A 20,092-nucleotide genomic window follows, 5' to 3' on the forward strand; every position below is an offset into this window, starting at 1 on the left:
TAAGTCGTTCGTTCATTGATCGATCAAGTGATCAATCGTTCGACCCACAGATTGACTGGTTTATATGATTTTTTATGAATCGAAATGCATGCAGGGATTTGACAAACCCGACCAACGATCTGAATCAAAGCTCGTGCAACATTGCGTTGCTTCGAACGCGGCGTCGTAATATGCATGACTCGGATAGAAGGTAGCCAGCCAGCCAGCCAGCCAGCCAGCCAGCCCCCCTCCCCCCCCCCCCCCCCCCACGCACACATGAGTACAAACAAGGTGACCGCTGTTATGCACTGCAGAGCGGCAGCAGGCGGCGCTCTTAAATTCGACCATGAAAAGACAACATGCCCTTGCAGGTGCCGCCGTCGGCGCTGTAGCCCCTCTTGCAGTGGCACTGAGCCACACTGGTGCTGCCCGGCGAAGAGTTCTGGTGCGCGTGCGGGCACGGAACGCAGATGCTCGCGTCCCCGCTCGCTTCCACGGGCTGGTAGGTGCCCCGAGGACACGCTGTTCGTCGAAATAAACGAAACAAGCGAGTTACACGCGTACAACGCCCTGTCGGCCTATAGACAAGACAATAAATAAGTAATGAACGAACGAAAGAAATGGCGATGTTGTGCGTTCTCAATACACTGTTCAACATTACCACTCGTGAACCGTTGTGAGCGGGCTTCGTATAAGTGATACTTCAAAAGAAAGAGGCCAACATGCGCAGCAGAACTGGCCACTTACGCACAGAGCTGCTTATGCGGTGACTAACAGAAATTGTGATGCGCTGAATGAGGGTAGGGGATGAGGGAATGACAGCATGGATGCTAAGGGGAGGGAAATGTAGTCTCTTATAGTAGATGCTGAGGTGGTGAGCTGAGATGAGTAAGTTTGCAGGTATATTGACGCTATCGACTGACGCGAGACAGTGCTAATCGGAGATGGCTGCAGCGTGCTGCAGTGGACATAATAAGAGGCTGATGATGATGGTGGAATGAGGTGTCACGTGAAACCCCGTCACCTAAGAAGTATCGCGGAACGCTTACGGTGACAGTCTCCCCTGAGCCCCGATCCGTAGTGCCCTTTAGGACAGAGGCAGGCGTACTGGCCCGACGATGTGCCGCACGTGCAGAGCGCCTCGTGGTGACAGCACCGGTCGCCTTCCGGACACAGTCCCGCGCACTCGGTGGCGTTCACCAGCTGGTGCGGGCCCACGTGCATATCTGCGAGTTTTTGAGAAAGACAGGGAGCCTCTGGAGACCCTTTTTCTCCTCCCCGCGGCTCGCGAAAACTCCCGGTCACATGACTTTGGCGCGCACCTTTGCTGCGAAAATCAAAGTGCCCGAAAAATCGATGCACCTTTTTTTTTTTCGGAAACTTTGCGCTTTTGCGAGAAAAGCGAAAGAAATCGAGAGAAAGCTCGGAAAACAAAAAGCGCTCATCTTGCGAGAAAGCTTGCGAGAAAACTGAAAGTTATCTCGCAAGAACGTTGATATCTGCTAAAGCCTTCGGCGAGTGGCCCGAGTGTCATGTGCTCGAGTTGGACCGCCAACGACAAATCAACTGTCTTTGACAGTACAGCATGTTCGCCTGTTTCAAGTTTCAAGTTTATTTCAATGAAATTTACATTCCTTCACACCCACCGTTGTGACCTATAATGGCTATGGCGTTGTGCTGCTAAGCACTAGATTGCGGGATCAAATATTCGGCCGCATTGGACGAGAGCGAAATGCAAAAAAAAAAAAAAATATGCCGGTGTACCGTGCATTGGGGTGCATGTTAAACAAACCTAGTGGTAAAAAATTAATCCGAGGGCCCTCACTACGGTGTGACTCGTAATCCGATTGCGGTTTTGGCACGTAAAGACCCCAGAATATAATTTTCGTACGTTCGTTCACATAAACATCTTCCGGGACCCAACATAATTGTTTATACGCCGGGAAACGACTCCGACGCTCAATACAGGAACGGTTGCGTAAGAACTGTGCTCTAAACCAAAACCAAAATAACTAAAAAAAAGTAGACAAGAGTGTGAGCAGTACTGACAGTAACGAACAAGGCCAACAGTTTTATTTCAATGTAGGGTTAATGAGTGACTGCTTTAGATTTTTTAAGAAACACAAGTGCAAGGAATGAAGGCATGTAATATTAGAGCCCAGGTGTAACTCAATGTTCTTAAAAACTCCAAGGTAAATCTACCGTAGTTAGTGTGCACTCTTAATAATAGGAAACGGTGTCTAGTGCGTTCATTATTTAAAGGGTCCCTGAGCCACTTCTTATGGAGAAATGCATTTGAAGTAAAAATAGACTATTTTAGGAATACTTTACAGCAAAATGTACTTCAGTGCGATCAGCATATTCAAGTTCTTTCTAGAGTCGTTTTCATTATGACGAATGCAATCGGTAAACTAAGATTTTTTTTTTTGGCCATAAAGACAACATTAGTCAAAATGGAAGAGTACTGGGAGCACTTCCTTCGCAATGAAACGTTGAAAGGTCGCCGTTAAAATTTCTTAAAAATGTTATATTTCTTCTTCCCGATCGATTGGTGCATACACAATTGTGCTTACATCGACAATATACATCGACACACATGTCAAATCATGAGAGCAACATGCTCTAGCCGCAATGTTCCACTTATCGCACGCAAGTGCCGTGAAGACCTTTTTCATTATTGTTTGTCATCTCTGAACGTGAAAGTCACGCACCTTCGTGAAGAGCCCTTCGAGCGAGTGCCTCGAACTCCTCGAAGCCGTCCAGTATGTAACAGTGCTCGTCGTACGGAGTCGAGGCCATGTCCTGCAGTTCCCGTACGTTTCCGTTGCGGATTCCGAACGTGTAGATCGTCACATCACCGTCGCGCAGCATCTTCGCGCATGGCCGAGGGTCCCCTCCGTTCGAGTAACCGTCCGTCACCAGGAACACTGCTTTGACGGAGTCTTCGCGAGCAAACCTGAGAATGTCCTTCAAGAGACACGAAGGGAGAAAGAGCGCGCCTGTTGTTCCGGCACAGAATACTGTCGCGCAAGTAAGCAATCACGGCTCCTGAACTTTATTGAGCTTCTCATATTGTCAAGCTGTCCGAATAACCAGAGAAGTCTTGAGAGACGACTTCATTTCAACTCGTGGCCGTACTTGGGCTGTAAGTGGAAGACCTAGAGCTGACTGTGATTACCAAACTGCTTAATTGCTTTACCGATTCATTTCTCCTGACGTCATCGTTTCATTACCGACCTGAGTACAGCTTTGTTCCGAACATTTGAAGTGGCATATCAGATGTATGAACAAATAAATCAAACTCGATGGGCTGCCTTAGAATGTTGTGTGTGACGTACTGTACACTAACTGGCGTCCAGAGTGTAAAGTAGTAATGAAAACATTAGATCGAACTTCCTCAAAGGGCGTGCAAGCAGTTCACACAGGAGAAATGAGTAAAGGAAGCCATGAGCTGCACTCTTTTTCAATTCTGCCACTCTTCTACATTTTACACTCTTCTGATATTCTGCGCTCTTTTTACTTTGGGAAATACGTTGGCCTCACCAAATTCTAGTATACTGACTAGCTGACTACAGATAAGCTGACTAACCAACCAAGAACTTGATTTCCCTTCTTAATTTCTCATCATACGAGGAGAAATTCTTTACTCGTAAGGGGCAAATGCCGTACGCCAGCACAGTCGAATAGCAGACCTCCTTCAACGCGTGACATAAGTGACAGTACTGCGAATCGAAGCAATGTCGAGAGTGCTTACCATGGCTTCTTTCATGGCCCCAAGGGTGAAGGTTCCACCGCCAGAGTACCTCGCACCGGCCAGCTGCCTATTGTGCAGAGCACACTTGTGGTTCTCGGCCGACGGCGCCGTGATGTGGTCCACCTCGCGGACCACCTTCTTCTTCGAGCTGAAGGTCACAAGGGCCACGTGAGTCCTGTCGTGAGACACCGTGAAGTCGGCCAGCAGCTTTCTCACGAAGCGCAGCTCGTTGACGAAGTTTTCTGCGCCCACCGACGCCGAGCTATCGACGAGAAAGACCAGCTCCGCCCTCGGGGCACTTCGCAGCTTGGAGACGTGCCGCTTGAGTATAGCACCCAGTGCATTAAGGCGTTCACTTTTGGGAGTCGGTCCCGGATATCGAGTGCGGATCGAACGTCCTTCCACTCGGACACCATAGCGCTCGAGCGTCGGACACAAAGTCGTGAACAGAAGAACGAACAGCCACAGCCTCGTCGGCACTTTCATTCTATGTTCAGAACTGTCGCACCTCACTTGACATGGCTTTCAAATATGAATCCTTTCCTGCTCAATAAAGCTTAGCCTGCTTAGAAAGATCGTCATGTCATTCTCAAAAATAGATAGCAGGGGACAGTTCAGATAATTCCTAGTAATGTAATTGTAATAGATACCTAAGCGCTCAGCAAGATGCTCGCTGTCAAGTCAATCGCTTACTCAGGCCCATGCCATACGCACTGTTCATCGCCACATGCCGATTGCAGAAGACGTTGCGACGGAACATAAAAGGCGTGAAGGAATTTCCCATGTACAGAAGCTTTTTTCAGGTGGATGCCATAGTACGTCACCGCTGAAAAGGTTGTTTCCTACAGGGACGCGGATCTTTGAAATTGCAGTAAAACGCCGCGAAAGAGTTCGGCCTCTCTGGAAGCACAGAATGACTCCTCTACAGTTCTTGGACTTCCAATCCGACGAGAGCTACTGTATTCCCTGAAAGTTCATCGGTGTAGCAAGCTGTGAATACTCCACACACAGACAACAGAAACTGCGATACCTAGAGAACCCAGACGGCGTACCACGTACAGGCAACTTACAATGTTCAGCTATTGAGGTGTGTCATCCGTTATGGCTTACCAGGCTGTCGAGCGCGTCCACTGCGGCAAGACACACTTACGAAGAAGGTCAGTGCAAGTTGTGAAGTACTGTACGAGGACATCGACGAAGCACACCATTCATGCCAGTTATACCAACGGCACCGTTGGTATCGCTCTGTATCGCTCAGCCGCACTCCGCAAGTCGCCCACAGCCCCTCCTAGACCATACCCGCGACTAAGCTCACCCGCAAAAGCCGAATCGGACACCTGCCAGTGAAACTACCAGTACGAAGCGCGCATGGCGCATGCGCCAGATGCACCTGCCAAACGCTCGCGCATGCGAGTCCTCGTCTCGGAACCCGATCGGCGACCAGGTTGAGCAGCGTGCGTTCCGTGCGCGGCGCGGAGTTGTGAACGTCCCGTTCCCAGGGGGGTTCGAAGTCTTCCGGTGGTCGCCGCAAAGCGGTGGGTGTGGGAAGCAGACGCTTCTTGGTTTCCTTGTTTATATAAACGAGGCGCCTGGTCAGCCCGGCGCCGCCGTTCTCGCCGGCGTCGCCGCCGAGTCATCCTTGGCGTCGCGTCTTCCTCCCGTCGACGGTGAAGGGAGGGCGCGACGGCTGGGAGAGGAAGAACCGGCGCCCGCCGATACGCGACGTGAAACGCAAGACGACGGCTTCTCGCCTCGCGCGCCGAAAGCCTCCTCCCGTCGGGGCGCTTTTATGCGTTGTTGTTCTTCGGCGCGCGTGCGCGTGTGTTTACGTTCCCGCGGCTATACTGCTTTCACACGCGGCCCCCGGGTTTTTCTTTACAACGGCAGGGACGTCTGCTGCTGCTGCTGCTGCTCCTGTGGATCGCGCGGGGCGCGCCGGAGCGGGAGCTGATCCAGTGGCTGGGCGACAAGTGGATGATGGTGACGGCTGAGTGGCGGCGAGACGGATAGGGAGGGGAAGGGAGGTTGAGAGAAGGGTGGAGAGAGAGAGAGTTGGTTTGTTTTTTGAGCACTAAAAGCGTCGTCGGAAGTGGGCCACTGGGCGACGGCGTTCACGTTGACTGGAGCAGGGCGCGTGGGAGCGTGATATAACTTGCGAGCCGATTCTGGTCAAGCGATCGGCTTTTTCGCCGCGGAGATGATCTCGTGGCGAAAAACGAGCACATACCACGAAAGAAACACGCACTGTAGAATCGTTCTGTTGGCCGTTTAACGATACAGAGGAAAAGCCTAAATATTCATCAGAAACGAACGTCATACCTAGAGGTTCGCTCTCTTCGAGGATCACGCATGGTATGCGGGCCAATTCTGGTCAAGCGATCGACTTTTTCGCCGGAGATAGAAACTATATTGAAATAGAAAAGATTTGGAGGGGTGTTCGGAGCCTCTCAGTCCAGGGCCCCACTGGCCTCTGCCGCCTGCCTGACATGGCTAATTAAGGACTTTTGTCCAGCCAGGTAGGAGCGGGCGAGCTGTGCCTACCACTGCTCCATTGTGTTACTGGTATTTGGCCTATGAGGGTGCTTAGTGCACTCCCAGGTTATATGTATTAGGGTAGGTATGCCACCGCACCAAGGACAGTTGGCCCTATAACGAGTGGGATACATGGCATTTAGCAATATGATCTCGAGGCGAAAAACGAGTACAGACCACTAAAGAAACGTGCACTGTAGAATCGTTCTGTTGGCAGTTGAACGGTAACAAATATATTCATCAGAAACAAACGTCATACCTAGAGGTTTGCGCTCTTCTCCGGATCACGTATGGTTTTCTTTCGCAGTATTCTGCGAAATTAGGGTGGATGGCGAACTTATACCTACCATAAGAAGCAGGTACGGCCCGTTCGTGTATTTCTACAGAACCTGCATACTCGCCGGACTTCGCCATGAGGAATACTTGCAGGAGCGATTAATTGCTCCTCTCCCTCGAGAGCTTTCTGGCGCCCCGAGTTCCAAGGACGCCACACGGGGCAACCAGGATTCAGCAACACACATGTTCCTTAAGACCTCGGTTCTTTTGTCAAAGGCTGTGTCTCTTCGGTGCTCACATGGGTACATGAGCGGAAACAGGCACAAAGACATGCTTGAACAGCAACATACGGTACTCCATGACCTTTTATTCACGTGTCTAGAATGTCTACGAGTCAGTGTTCAAGGTTCTATCTGAAGCCAAACGGAGCCACCTCGATCGAGTTGTATCAAGGATTTATCGCTGACATGCAAAACATCACTGCGTCTTATTCCAGTCAACTTCGCCGAAAATTCCAAGAAAATGTTTCTTCCGAGGTCTTGCAGTTGAGCAAATAGAGTAATACTTGGCGAGTTGGTTGATCTTCATAGTAAAAGCGACGCAAAACGAACGGCCACTCAAGACAGAGCGTCCTGTATGCCGTTCCTTTTGTGCTGCTTTTACTACACATCAAAACGACAAGTTGGGCCAGTTGGTTGGGATTCATAGTAAGGTTCGTTACAGCGCACTACAAGACAAGGACGCGAGAAGGTATAAAACGACGATACGGCGCTGTCTCAACACAGAGACAGCATGGGACAAGGACAGGCGCAGAGGACTGCGCCCGTCCTTGTCCTATGCTGTCTCTGTGGTCCGTTTGTTCGCGCAGTTAAGCAATGTTCGCTAAACGATGAATGGTCAAGGCATGCAAAGGGCCGAAGGTGTAGCACTTCCGTTAAAACATAATAAAAATACAAAATACGCAATCTGTAAAGCACTTATTCGTTTATATAAAGTAATGTATATAAACGACGTGAATTGTATATATACATATACAATTCACGTCGAGGTACCCCGTATATCCACGATGGCGTAGAACAGATGCACGCGAAAAACTAGAAAATAATGCAAACACAAAATGCGCTCACAGGTATCGCACCTGCTCGGTATAGCGAAGACAATTGCTGGTACGTCATAATGCTTTTAAACATCGTCTATATACAACATATCTACACGATAACGAAGTGTGCGGCGCTGCGCAGCCCACGGAATACCAACCGTAGTACACTTGACCGAAGGCTGCGGGCTCGCTGCCCTGTGCTTTTCAAAACACCTTCACTGAACTTCCTGGTCATTGTCAGCTTCTGCTGCTGCAGAGATCATAACAAGGCGTTACCCAGAGCCCAGCCTTGCTGCAACAACGTCCTTGGCAACAACGACCTTGGCAAAGCAATTACCACGCATTAAGGACCCTGCAGATTCTAGCAACGTCTCGTGTGACTTGTGACAATCCAGTGAACTGTGCGGTACATCTGCAGTTCATCGTCACCAACAGATTGTGCTCCTCCAGACGCCTCAAAAAAGAACGCAACGAGGTTGTACAGTTCTCTGGCATATATCTTGTATATTAACAGTATACTTCGTTGACACTAACGAACACTTCCAGCGTCTAACAGACATCAACGCGCACTAACGTAGTGATCGGGACAGAAGCAAGTTGCCGAGATTGTTCTTGCGTATGAGCCCACGTAAATGGTCTGCCTTCTGTAATAATGGACCTGTGGACGTTGCCGTGGCTGTATAGCTGAAGCGCCCGTTAGTTGGCCGACGGCTCGGTCTGCTCCTGGGCGGCGCGCATGTCGTAGGCTCGCTCGTAGAACTTCTCGTAGATGCGGCGAATGATGAGTATCTCGTCGATGAGTGCCTGCGTGACCATCTGCACGAAGGCGAGCACGATGACGAAGACGAGGCAGAGTCCCGTGATGATGGTGACGTTCTCGCGCACGTATCGGTGCGCCGAGTCGAGGCAGTTGCCCGTGTACACCTGGAACCAGGCGTCGTAGTCGGTCATGTTGAGGACGTTGCGGCCACACGAGAGGCTCACCACCTGCGTCGCCGCATCGCGATGTGTACCTGTGGCTGTTGTTGTGCGATGTTTACCTGTGATTGGGCGCGGATCGACAGATATTTTCAACGCGAGTCACGGATCGTTCTTGAGTGATTAACCGACTCCGATGATTCGCGCAAACATAACACTTCAGATCAAGAAGAGTAGAGCGTGTTTAGCGTTTGCGAGTTGTGTCACTAGACGCTCAGCAACGCACACGTGTTATAACCTTTTCCCCGCTACCATAGTGAAGCATGGCGCACAAGAACTCCTAAAGCGGTGCCCATGTGATGCTTTCTGTATTGTCATGCATGCCGTATCTCGCACTGCTCATCTGTCTGCGCTGGACCGTCGCTGATGCTAGAAGCGCTTGACAACGGACTGTATGTGTCAGGCTCCTATCGCAGTGAAGTGCTTGCATCACAATTAAGGGCATCGAATATGACGTGGCGGGAGCGTCCAGTCTCGGAATCGGAGCAGAGGAAGATAAATTTTTGTAGGCAAACATCTCCTGCACGTTCCCACGCAATACTGCCACTGCATATGCAACAGTGACCTTTAAAGGAGTAATTAAAATGATCTAAATTCAATTATTTACCGACTGCGATGGCCTCCATCCCATATAGCACGTCCACCACACTGCCAATGTTCAATAGTGAGGAAATAATACTCACAGCCGTTAAATCTTTTAAAAACTTTCTTACCGCACAGAAAGAAAAGATCACCCGATATGACTTGCGGAATCATATTCATAGAGATACGGTTCCCTTGTAGAAACCGCTGCGGTGTCACTTGTAGAAACCATGTTTTCAACTTCAATACATCTTGTAAATTTTTTACCGAGAACGATTACAATGAGAGGCAACAAAAATGCGAATGTGCAAAGCCTTAGTGCGCACCCTTTCGTTGTTTTCACCACCATTATATGGTAAGAATGTGCCATGCTTGCAATATATGGCGCACCGCTGAACACATGCTTGCCGTTAGAGAGTTCTCAAAAAAGAAAATATCTGTACGAGCCCGTAAAAGATCGCTGTGAAATGAGCGAACACGTGACGGACAAAAATGCACGAACCTGTTCGGTATTGTTGCGCTTGCAGCACGAATAAGGAACGGAACAGCGCTCACTGCTCGGGTTGGCGCGGGAGCAGTTGAAGTACATGTTGGCGTTCCAGTCCCTGAAGTTCCTCCTCGAGATGCCGCAGCACTGCATCCGCTCCTGCAATCGCCCAGTCGCGGTTAGCGGTTCGCCTGACAAGCAATGGCAGCGCACACGAAGTGCGATTTGCAAGTTTCTTCAAAAGCGGATATATCTGTATCCGATTGAACTTCACAGCCGACTATATTGTATAGCTACCCGTATTCCAGAGGTGCAGCATGGTTTCAGTTTATGAATGGCAAGACTACTATACTGACTCTAAAACGAAGGCTCAGTACTCACCCAACTGTGTGTAACATTCACGGTGTATCTTCAGCAGTAATTTCACTCCCGATTTTCTTTAGCACAATGCAAGTCGTTCGTTATTCACTATACTCATTCTTTTTGACGAAGCCATCCGGTCTGCTTGTGCAATTTTAAATTACAGGGTAACTAAATAATGTGTTGGTGGTTTCTCAACATGTAAAAGCATGCCAAAAACGATGGTGGGCTGCCTTGCGAAGGCTGGTCGTCTCTCGGCTTTTTACGGCGTGCATGCATGCACCTAATATATATATCTGTTTGATTTTCTCTTCTCTGGCCCACTTTGGAAAGCGTTTCAGCGTTCACTTAAACGAGCATGACGAGTTGCGTGTGGTAGCAGACCCAACTCCTCCTTCGCTCTCCTTCTTCCCCTAGCGTATGCCATCCCTCCAACGTGCGCAGCACACCTGTATGCTGTCCATGAGCCTCTGGAAGTCCGGCGAGTCCCGGTAGTGGACGATTAGCTCCATGGAGAAAGTCTCGGAGAGAAGCTTCTTGATCTGCGACGGCAGGAAGAAGACGATGAGGCCTACGACCAGGTTGATGAGCAGCAGCGCAGTGATGAACGACGAGTAGATATTCAGCAGGCAGGTGTTCTCGCGAAGCGCGCCGACGCAGCCGCAGAACGACAACGACATGGTCACCGAGCCGAACAGCATCACCGAGATCTCCATCTTGATCACGAACATGCTGTCGTGAGAAAGCAAGGAGAGAAATACGCACCGTGACTGCTCGCTTTTCAAAGTAGGCAGGACAACAGCGATCTAGGCTGACGGGGTGGTTAGGGGGAGGGAGAAGTGAGACACGTGATGATATTTAAGTAAGCAGCAAGTCAAGTGTTAGGGAAGGAGGAGATGAGCACACGATACGAGAACTTGTGCTTAAGCACCCGTGAAGAAGTCTCGCTTTTGGTGTCATAATGGGATCGGAACTGGATATGAAGCCGAATTTCATTCGGCTGAATTGGATTTGGCAATGAATTTGACTGTCGCTGGATAGGAAGACGTGAAACGCTCTCTGGAAAACGACAGTGTGCTTGAGACTGAACGGTCATGGCATAGGGACACGCCTTCCCGCAGTCGTGGCTTTGACTGAAGGCATCCTTATCTTGCACTCCAGTGGGAGACGGTTTGCGAAATAGAGACAAGCACAGACGTGCGCTTCATAATATGTGTTTTCTGAATAAATGTGCAGTCATAAGCCAGCGGTCGCATTTTCATTTGCTTTCACTGTGCGTTTGTTTTGCTCACGCTGTTCTAGGAAAATGATTCATTACCAACAAACTCAATTTAACGTGCTTCTCACTAACATTAGCAGAAGCACTTGTACCTGAAACAAGCACTTTCAATTGGGCAGTCTTTTCTCGTGGAGAACGGCACACGTACCTGTAGATGTTGTAGGAAGTCGAATGCGACGGGATATCCGACGTGGTCCAGGTGTCCACGTAGGCGTACGCTCCGACCAGCAGTAGTGTCACACCCATGAACCAGATGAGGAGGTTCATGATGAGCAGCGGGTAGCGCACGTACGGGTTCACGTCCAACATGACCGTCGCTTCCGTAGTGGCCCCGCCGCCCGCTTCAGTCGTCGCGGCCGTGGTTTTGCGGCCGACACCCCCTGCAGCATGGCACCACGCTTTGAACTTTCCGAACACATTGGCTGGAAGCTTGAATAACGTCGTTGGCGGATCGCGATTGTGGCATAACCCCAGTAATCGGTGATATACACCGTGGAATGGATGCGGGATGAAACTGTGACCTTAACTACGGCGCGTACCCATTGCAGTCCATAGGCTAGAAATCGGGCCGTAGAAGGAAATACAAATACCGCAATGTAATCAACGAAGGAAGTCGCTAGAGCCAACGTTTAGACATGGGGACTTGTCATCGTCAGCGCAACTATGTAGTATTTGCCCAGAAACTTCCTCTGCTCAACCACTGTTAAACGTTTCGTCTCCATCTTCCTGTGTACCATCAGTCTTGTTTGTTTGAATAAAAATATAAAGTACTACAAGTTAAAATAAGCCAACGTTGCTGCCAGTAAGACAAGGATTACGTGTTAATTACTAGCTAACTATAATCTACCGAAGAACGATTAAGAATGAAGAGAGAGCCACAATAAATACTCGCAGAACTTGAAATGAAAAGGATTGATACAGCGTGAAGTTCTTATCGAGTGATATTTCATATTCGTCGTTCGTTTGCTGAATGTGTCATCACGAGCACTATGTTGCCATTGTCATTGTTGTGATCACTATAATGATGCTATAATAATGGTGATCACATGGCGGTGTCCGGTCGTTACAGGCACCGAGTGAAGCCTTTGAACAGAGATTCGCGTACGTAATCTTGTATGTACTTAACATCCTCGGGGGCCTCACCAGTAGCCGTGCTCTCGAGGTGTTTGCGATCAGCCTTCTGGGCGCCTCTCACAGCCGCTACCTTGGCGGTGGACACCACACCCCCTGGTGGCGACGTGTACTCTGCGGAGGCGAAAGGAAGCTCCGGGTCGCCCCTGGGCGCCACCCAGAAGTCGTCGGGAGCGTCCGTTCCCGTGTCGACTGCGGCATTCCGATGCGCTGGCGGTGCGGCTGTGGTGAGAGTGCAGGACTGCGTCGCCGCGTCTACAAAGACGGGCGTACGCTCTTCTTGAAGCTGTGGCAGAGGTGGCGTGTCGGTCTGTATGCTGTCCACCGTCTGCTGCTTTTCCCGCTTCGGTTTTTGCGTCTCGGGCTTCGCGTCTGCCTTAGTCTCTGGTGCCAACGCCGGTGGCACCGGCTTGTCCAGTGGATCTATCAGAGGCCGCGTCACCTCATTGATCGCCGTCCGAGTATGAGCATGCGTGCTCGGTGGCGCCGCCTTTGGTGGCTCCTCTTTGACTGGTTGGACCTTCGGTTTCGCTAGTGGCTGCGTCTCGATATATTCAACCGGGGCCACACCGACGGCGACCTGGCCACTGGGCTGCGCTGACGCTTGCACCCCGACCTGCTTCGACTGAGCCATATTGACAGCTGCGGTGGCTGGTTCGCTGACTCCCCATTCGATGGTCGCCTCGCCCGGATTGCAGGACTTTGGCGAGCTCTCCAATGACAAGGTTCCACCTCCTGTGGATGTCGACGTTGATATCGATGACAGCACAGCCTGACCCAGCAATGAAGTACTGGCGCCACTTTGACTGGCTTCAGCTTCGTGCACGGCTTTGCTTTGATGAGTTAACGACACGGGACCGGTGGAGATGCTGTGAGTCTTGCTGCGTCTATGTTGCGCCTGGAATTGAAAGAAACTACTTGTGATTACTTATACGAGATGCGAAATCTGAAGACGTTTATCTACGTTGCACATTGATTGTGTTGAACATCTGCACGTCACTCGATTCACGGTATCACAGTGAAAGTAGGTGCGACTCAAGGTCTTGCGCTGTAGGCAAGGAAGCGCTACTACTATTGACACGACAGTGGTTGAGGACAAATTGAAGGTACGGTACCGTACGTTTCTGCTGTTTCTCAAAAATGAACGTCATGTAAATTTGTCAAGTGGACGACTTACACAGGGCGTGCAGAAGCAGAGCCGCATTAAAGCACCGTTGGGCCTAGGCGGCACTACCGAAGCGGTTGCACGTCAAGTCAACACTTTGTGCCCGCCGCGGTAGCTTCGCGGTTATGGCATCGTTCGAGGTCGCGGATTCAATCCCGACCGCGGCAGCCGCATTTCGACGGGAGTGACATACAAAACTGCTACTGCACCCGTCAAAATCACAGCTAATTATCCTCAGCTCAATGGAAACAGCACAGAAAATTTCGCTTACATCGATTCCCACAGTGCGTGGGGAGCGCAAATTTTATTCCCTGTTTTGCCAGTATTTTTGCTCGAGATCTGTACGAAAAGAGTTACACAACTTCTGTCACCAAGTGCGTGCTTGACTCGAAAGCGCTGGCGATTGGGCTTTGTCTCTAGCTTGGCATCAAGGAGCATTCTTAAAGTAGCGCTTCGCCGAAGTAAACGAGGTTCTTATGTATGGCTACAAAATTGGCATGCCCAAAAGATTGCAACGAATCACTTTCCGCCTTCTCAACCAATGTCATTTCATCAACTAAATGTGCCGGGCAATAGCACTCAACGCATTCTGGTGACGAACTATTGATGCCTGCATCCAAATTCCGGGGCAAGCGTGCGGGCATGTATCCTGCAGTCCAAACTGGACAGAAGAATGCTACTGCAATCAATCCAGTTCCTTGAAAGATCGTGACAGATGTGTCGCGCGAACCTGTTCTTCAATGACGAGCTCTGGCCGCTCGTCCCGACTGACTACCTCATTCCAAGTGACCTCTTTCCGGAAGCTGTTGACAGTGCAATATAGGACACTGAGTTCAGTAAACTACAAATAATGGTATATTAAGCTGTCGGTACCAACAAAGCAAAACCACTGAAGAGACTGTTATTACGTTGTCTATTGTGTAGTAGGCTGGCGACGCTTGCAATATGCTTATGGCATACTGGTAGAGCAGGTGGAATAATGGCCAAGGAGTGTTAACACGCGCACGAAATCCCCCTTCTCAATGAGAGCTACAGTAACAAGGGTGGGGCGCCTAAGTAAAATCCATATACGGTTATAGGGGGTGGATTAATTGCCGTGCATTTGACGGCCTGGATCCTTTCGATGGACTGGGCGAAGGAACAAGATGGCCGGCTGCACCTGGACATTTATGGCGTGCGCGACCTTGATGCTCGCTCACGCATAAAGTGCTCGCTCACGCAAAGACACTGCTAAAACTAAGACAAAGAAAAAAACACACAGAGACGCGTAGCTGAACATTACAAAAGTAGGTACTTGAGCCCAAGCAAGGTGCTCTTTTTTGTGGTGTTCTGCTCCGCCCTTTTGTGCCTTTCGCGCCCGTATATTTAAGAATGCAGTACCAACAGGCTCATACAAATTGACGGAAGGACACGGCGCCCCCCCCCCTCGTCTCCCCTTCCCTTAGACATGCCGTGACTTCTGACTAGAGCACTGCACGGGCAGGTTTTTCAGACCCGGGCCTGGCCCGACCCGAGCCCGAAAGTACCATGCGTCGGGCCGCTCGAGCCAGGCCCGATGATTTTAAACCTGGCCCGTACCCTGCCCGAGCCTGAAAGATTCCGGCCCGGTCCGGCCGGGTTGTTTTCGACTCATTATTTCTTGTGTCTATACGAAGCTAGGCCGAGTTCTCGGTTATTGTGAAGATACTCTCATGTGATCAACTGTGCCGGGCGGTCTTCGAGCTGCATCAAAGCAGCTTTTTGCCTTGCGCCCCCTCTTGCTGGCTACTTTAACTGTGAGAGAAGTAAGCATTTCATTTCATTGCTAGCTGAATACGCGCAGATTATTATTCGAACATTTGGTATGAAAACACATACAATGGCGCGTTAGGAAGTTATGAAGAGATGAGGCTCGCAACAGCCTCCGGGAGCGGCACAATGCCTGCTTACGTTTAGGGTGGAAGATATAGAGAAGTGCATCCATTAGTCACCATGTTCGTGCTTTAAGTGTGATATGAACGGCTGTACTACATTTCTAAATAGTTGTGTGGCAATACAATGTAGCGAAACCATAGGTGAACACTCCCATATACACCGCCAGCCATGTCACTTCACTTTTGAATCTCATGTAATCATTCGAATGTACAGTGATTAACTCGAGCCAATAAATTTTGCGCGAATGTAAATTTAAGTACGCTGGTCTATTAGCTTTAAGGAGTACTATACACGGCCACCAAACGCTTCCTTCATTAAACGAATTGGCGATCCGCAAAGCCAACACTCATGTGCAATCATATTTTCATACGGAACATGCAATTTTTATTGCTTTATTCGACTTCATTATAACAGTGGCAGCTTTTCAGTCGACAATTTACGCGTCCTTGTTTCGCAATATATGCAAATTTGGACTCTGTCTATTTTTGTTTCAGTAGAGTGCACGTACAACGTGGGCAACGTATAGAGATTTCTCCCCGTCAGATTGGAATGTGATCTGTTTGTCTGTTAAATTAAATTCGCAGGCAACTCGCCTAGTGCTAGAAAAACACGTACAGGACTGTGAACACGAGGGTTGAGCCACTTATTGTGGGAAAATAGCATTAAAAAGAAAAATTCACTGAGACAATAACATTTTCTGCATTCTGTTTCCTTTTTCCGATTCCTCTCACCATTGTTGATAGATTTTTCAGCATCCGCGTAAGCTTAAAGTATCTATCTAAGAACATTGGACATTCGAAAGTCTAAATTTAATTAGTTGGACTAATCGTGCGATAACTACGACAGAATATTCAACATGTTTGAACAAATAATCAAGAAAAACAACAGAAACCAGTAGCAAGATGCGTTGTTGGGCAAGTTGGTTCATTGTAATTGGGAACATTGGTTGCGCTTACTAGACAATCACATGAAAGAAGACAGGACAGGCGCAAACCAATGAGGATCTCTGGAAAAGCACAGGGCTCGAAGCATGTCCTGGTACAAGCGGCCTTGACGCCATAGTTCCGATCTCATGATCTTGCAGATGCGTTTCGCATGTCCTGCTGAGGGTTTGAGGTGTCCAAACAGGGCATAGACTTCATCCGGGATGTAGCCTTTCTTGAGGAATAGGCCCACAAGTCTTGCACGGCAGGAAGCACTGATGATACCCGACATGACCGCTGATACTTGACATGATGGAGGGAGAACACAAAAGGAAGAGCCCGATGTATACAGAAGAAATGAAGTTGAGCAGGATGCGTTGTTGGGCAAGTTGGTTCATTGTAATTGGGAACATTGGTTGCGCTTACTAGACAATCACGGCAGGAAGTACTGAATTGGCTTTTGCACATGTGAACCTTTCGATGCTGCCTAGCCAGCTCTATCCATAAATCTGCGCGACGAAAATGGCCGAATGCGAGCATCGCAACGCAGGCATTGGCGACTTGACCAGAATACTATACCCGCGGCGGCGAGTTCGTAATACTGCCTGCACGACACAAGCACATCTCATTTATTTAAACCCCTTAAACCCTGGAGCAGCCATGCTTGTTTGCAGGGCGCCCACTTCGAGCAATTGGCCTAAATTTCGCACATCGTATCTCACATCCTGCGAGCACAGGATCCACTCAGACATGGTTTTCTTGGCATCGGTAGCGGAGCTAGACGTAAGGAAACGAGAATTACGGTCTGTTAGGTTAGAAAGTCTTAACTACTCGGATCCGTTGCAACGAGCGCGGACTGTACCTGAGACGACGTTGATGCTGAACGCTTGGGGGACAGTCGTTTCTCCCCGTTTTTCTTGACCGCCGCGGCGAGTGTTTCAGGATCGGATGGCCGGCCAGCGCTGACAGTCGTCTTCTCCGGAGTCGGCTTCAACGGCTCGTCAGCGTTTGAGGCGGCGGTCGAGTGCTCCATCTTCTGCATGGCGACAGTGATGATGATAAAAGGTGATGCACCCTTTGAGACGAACGTTCACAGAAATAGACTCGGCCGAGACTCAAACCTTGAATTTAACAAAACGTTATGCATATACATTGCACGCTTTAGATTCTGTGTGAAGTGATAATTAAATTATATGAAACTGTTCGTCTTCTGCAGCGTAAGGATCGTGTGTCTGCCCGCAGTATGTCAACAAGACGCGGAAACGTCCACCACGTGACCCACGTGACCGCAGAAATTCCACTCTGCAAAATGGATCCACCTGTCATCGCACCATTTCCGGGATCAGCCCAGTTTACTATTTCACTGCCTCCGAGACCGGTCCACCTTACTCGGCAAGAAGTCGGTCGACCACACTCACCAAAACCTCGAGAACAGGAAGCACAGAAAGATTCGCTTTAATAAACGAATTATTCGCCTTGAAGGCGTATATTTCTTTCACCGAGGATGTTTAGATATACCGCTTGTCGTATCACTGCGCAATTCCGTAGAGAACAGAGCCGGTCACCGGTACATATGTAGGGTTAGTACAGCTGATTCGTTATGCGAGATACGAGTGCTGTCACGTGATTTCTCGGCGAGACTGCAGGCGCAGCAGTACATAGTACCCATGGTCAGCCAAGTCCGGGAGAGTCCGCCTGGGAAGCTTCATTTAAAATGAAGCAGCTTTCCACACAGTAGTTCTAGCACTGGCACATACTTTCCGGGGTCGCCAGGTGAAACCAACCAAACGCAACTGGTAGCCTTCTCAAGGAATCACACTTGAGCGGCGCAGCGCACCCTAAGGCAGGGATAATCACTTGAACAGCCAATGGAATGCTTCGCTTGTTCCAGTTAACTTGTGCTCGGTAGCTAGGGTTATACCAAGCCGTTGGCCGCGTCGCGCTGAAAATGGCGGTTATCGGTTGATCACTGAAACATTGTCATTGGTTGGCGCTTGGAAGAAAGATAGCCTGGAAACGCTGAGCACCATGTGAACACCAGTGGGAAGAGAAATTATTGGAAATATAACGTGTGAGAAAATCTAACGAAGTTGTCACTCTTATTACTCGTTATTACTCGCTCGTCCTGTGTTGCGCTGTTCCTGTTTTTTATTCTAAAGATGAACCAACCAGCCCCATTGAACACACTGCTAATGAAGTTGTGCTGGCTGCGTTTTTCCATTTCGTCCCGATCGAAATACGGTGGCGGGCAGTCGACACAGCGACCTCGTGCTTACGGCTGTGACTGCAGCCTAAGTTCACGCACAGAACCGAGCCTTCTTCCTTTTTTTTTTTTGCGAGCTCCAACGACGATTCTCCCACAACACCCCGCCTTGCGACAATTGGTCAAGGTGACTACACGCCACGCTGTAGGTACATCGCAGGTTGTTCGGACTATATAGACTCGAACGTGTGGCGCACCACCAACAACCTGCGGGTTGGCGGCCATATACGTCAAGCACTGCCTTTGCGCACACGTGCAACGCTCTGTACGTGGAACAGCATCCAGAAACGGACGCATGTAACAACCATAGGCGTGCGTGCAGTGGAGCGAGTGCGAATAGCTTACCCGGCTTGATTTGGAAGCGCGCCGCTTTTTGAAGTTGCCCTTGGACCGTTCAGGCTGGTTCATCTTCGGGATCGCGGGCACGCGATGGCACGCGCTTCTTCTGTTCAGTTCTCGGCCTGATCGCGAGGAAAGCAGGAGCCGGCTCGTGGCAACGGCTGCCAATGAAGAAGAGGTGAATAAATGAAATTTTAGTTTCGTTTATATGCTTTTACGCATCCACTCATCGGACCCGTTCTCTCTTGCCTCCCATATATATATATATATATATATATATAAACGAGAAGAAAGGGGGTTAACCGAGGGGCCCGATTTGATTAGTCATATAAGTAAGAAGCCAACAAACACTGACACCAAGGACAACATAGGGGAAATTAATTGTGCTTAATTAATGAAATAAATTTAGCTTAGCTTGGAGTGAGGCGGAGGGAAACCCTTCTATTTAAATAAAATAATTTAGTAAGTTCATTGTGCGTGATAGGAGCGTCTCTTTGTATGGGGCGAGAGTCGCCCAATCCGAGGGCAGCGCGGTCCGTAAACCCACCCGCAGCCTCGTGGGCAGACTCGTTGAGGTTCAGAGGAACCACCTCAATCGCCCCGACGTGGGTAGGGAACCATATGAAGGAGTGTATGGAGGTGTCACCGTGTTTGGCGCCTTTCAGAATTTGAATTACCTGCCGGGCCACCCGGCTTTTCTGGAATGTCCTTACGGCCACATTCGAATCGCTATACACCCTGTCTCTCCGACCGTCTTGCATAGCGAGTGCAATGGCCACTTGCTGGGCCACCTCGGGGTTCGTCGTCCGGACAGTAGCACAATTGATGACTTTGGCCAGCGTGTCCACGACGGAAACCGCAAAAGCCTTGCCGTCTCGGTATGCAGCTGTGTCCACGAAGCTTGCTTCGATCATGTCCTTGTTTATTTGCTTCAGTATATTCAATGCTCTTGCCTTGCGACGACCTCCGTTGTGAAGGGGATGAACGTTGCGCTGAGACTTAGGTGCATGTTAAAGAATCCCAGGTGGTCA

General features: G+C 49.6%; 2 protein-coding genes across 2 annotated transcripts in view; both read right to left on the reverse strand.

Moving 5' to 3' along the window:
* The window catches only part of LOC135903637 (sushi, von Willebrand factor type A, EGF and pentraxin domain-containing protein 1-like), a 51,639-nt gene extending 46,212 nt beyond the window's left edge, over nt 1-5,427 (reverse strand). Inside the window, exons 1-4 of the mRNA XM_065433943.1 lie at nt 3,734-5,427; nt 2,691-2,946; nt 1,029-1,205; nt 343-501 (exon numbers count right to left, since the gene is read on the reverse strand). Coding sequence (XP_065290015.1) covers nt 343-501; nt 1,029-1,205; nt 2,691-2,946; nt 3,734-4,219 — 1,078 coding nt within the window. The 5' untranslated portion in view covers nt 4,220-5,427. The remainder of the gene's footprint in view (nt 1-342; nt 502-1,028; nt 1,206-2,690; nt 2,947-3,733) is intronic.
* Nucleotides 5,428-7,708: 2,281 nt separating this feature from the next.
* Nucleotides 7,709-19,176, reverse strand: LOC135903736 (uncharacterized). The gene is made up of 7 exons (XM_065434121.1): nt 19,068-19,176; nt 17,322-17,495; nt 12,470-13,355; nt 11,475-11,706; nt 10,497-10,779; nt 9,703-9,846; nt 7,709-8,627 (listed from the first exon to the last, which is right to left on the reverse strand). Exons 1-7 carry the CDS (start codon nt 19,128-19,130, stop codon nt 8,337-8,339), a joined length of 2,073 nt encoding a protein of 690 aa, XP_065290193.1. The 5' UTR covers nt 19,131-19,176; the 3' UTR covers nt 7,709-8,336.
* Nucleotides 19,177-20,092: the final 916 nt, after the last annotated feature.

The sequence above is a fragment of the Dermacentor albipictus genome, chromosome 9, assembly GCF_038994185.2.
Source record: "Dermacentor albipictus isolate Rhodes 1998 colony chromosome 9, USDA_Dalb.pri_finalv2, whole genome shotgun sequence".
In the NCBI taxonomy this organism is placed as follows: domain Eukaryota; kingdom Metazoa; phylum Arthropoda; class Arachnida; order Ixodida; family Ixodidae; genus Dermacentor; species Dermacentor albipictus.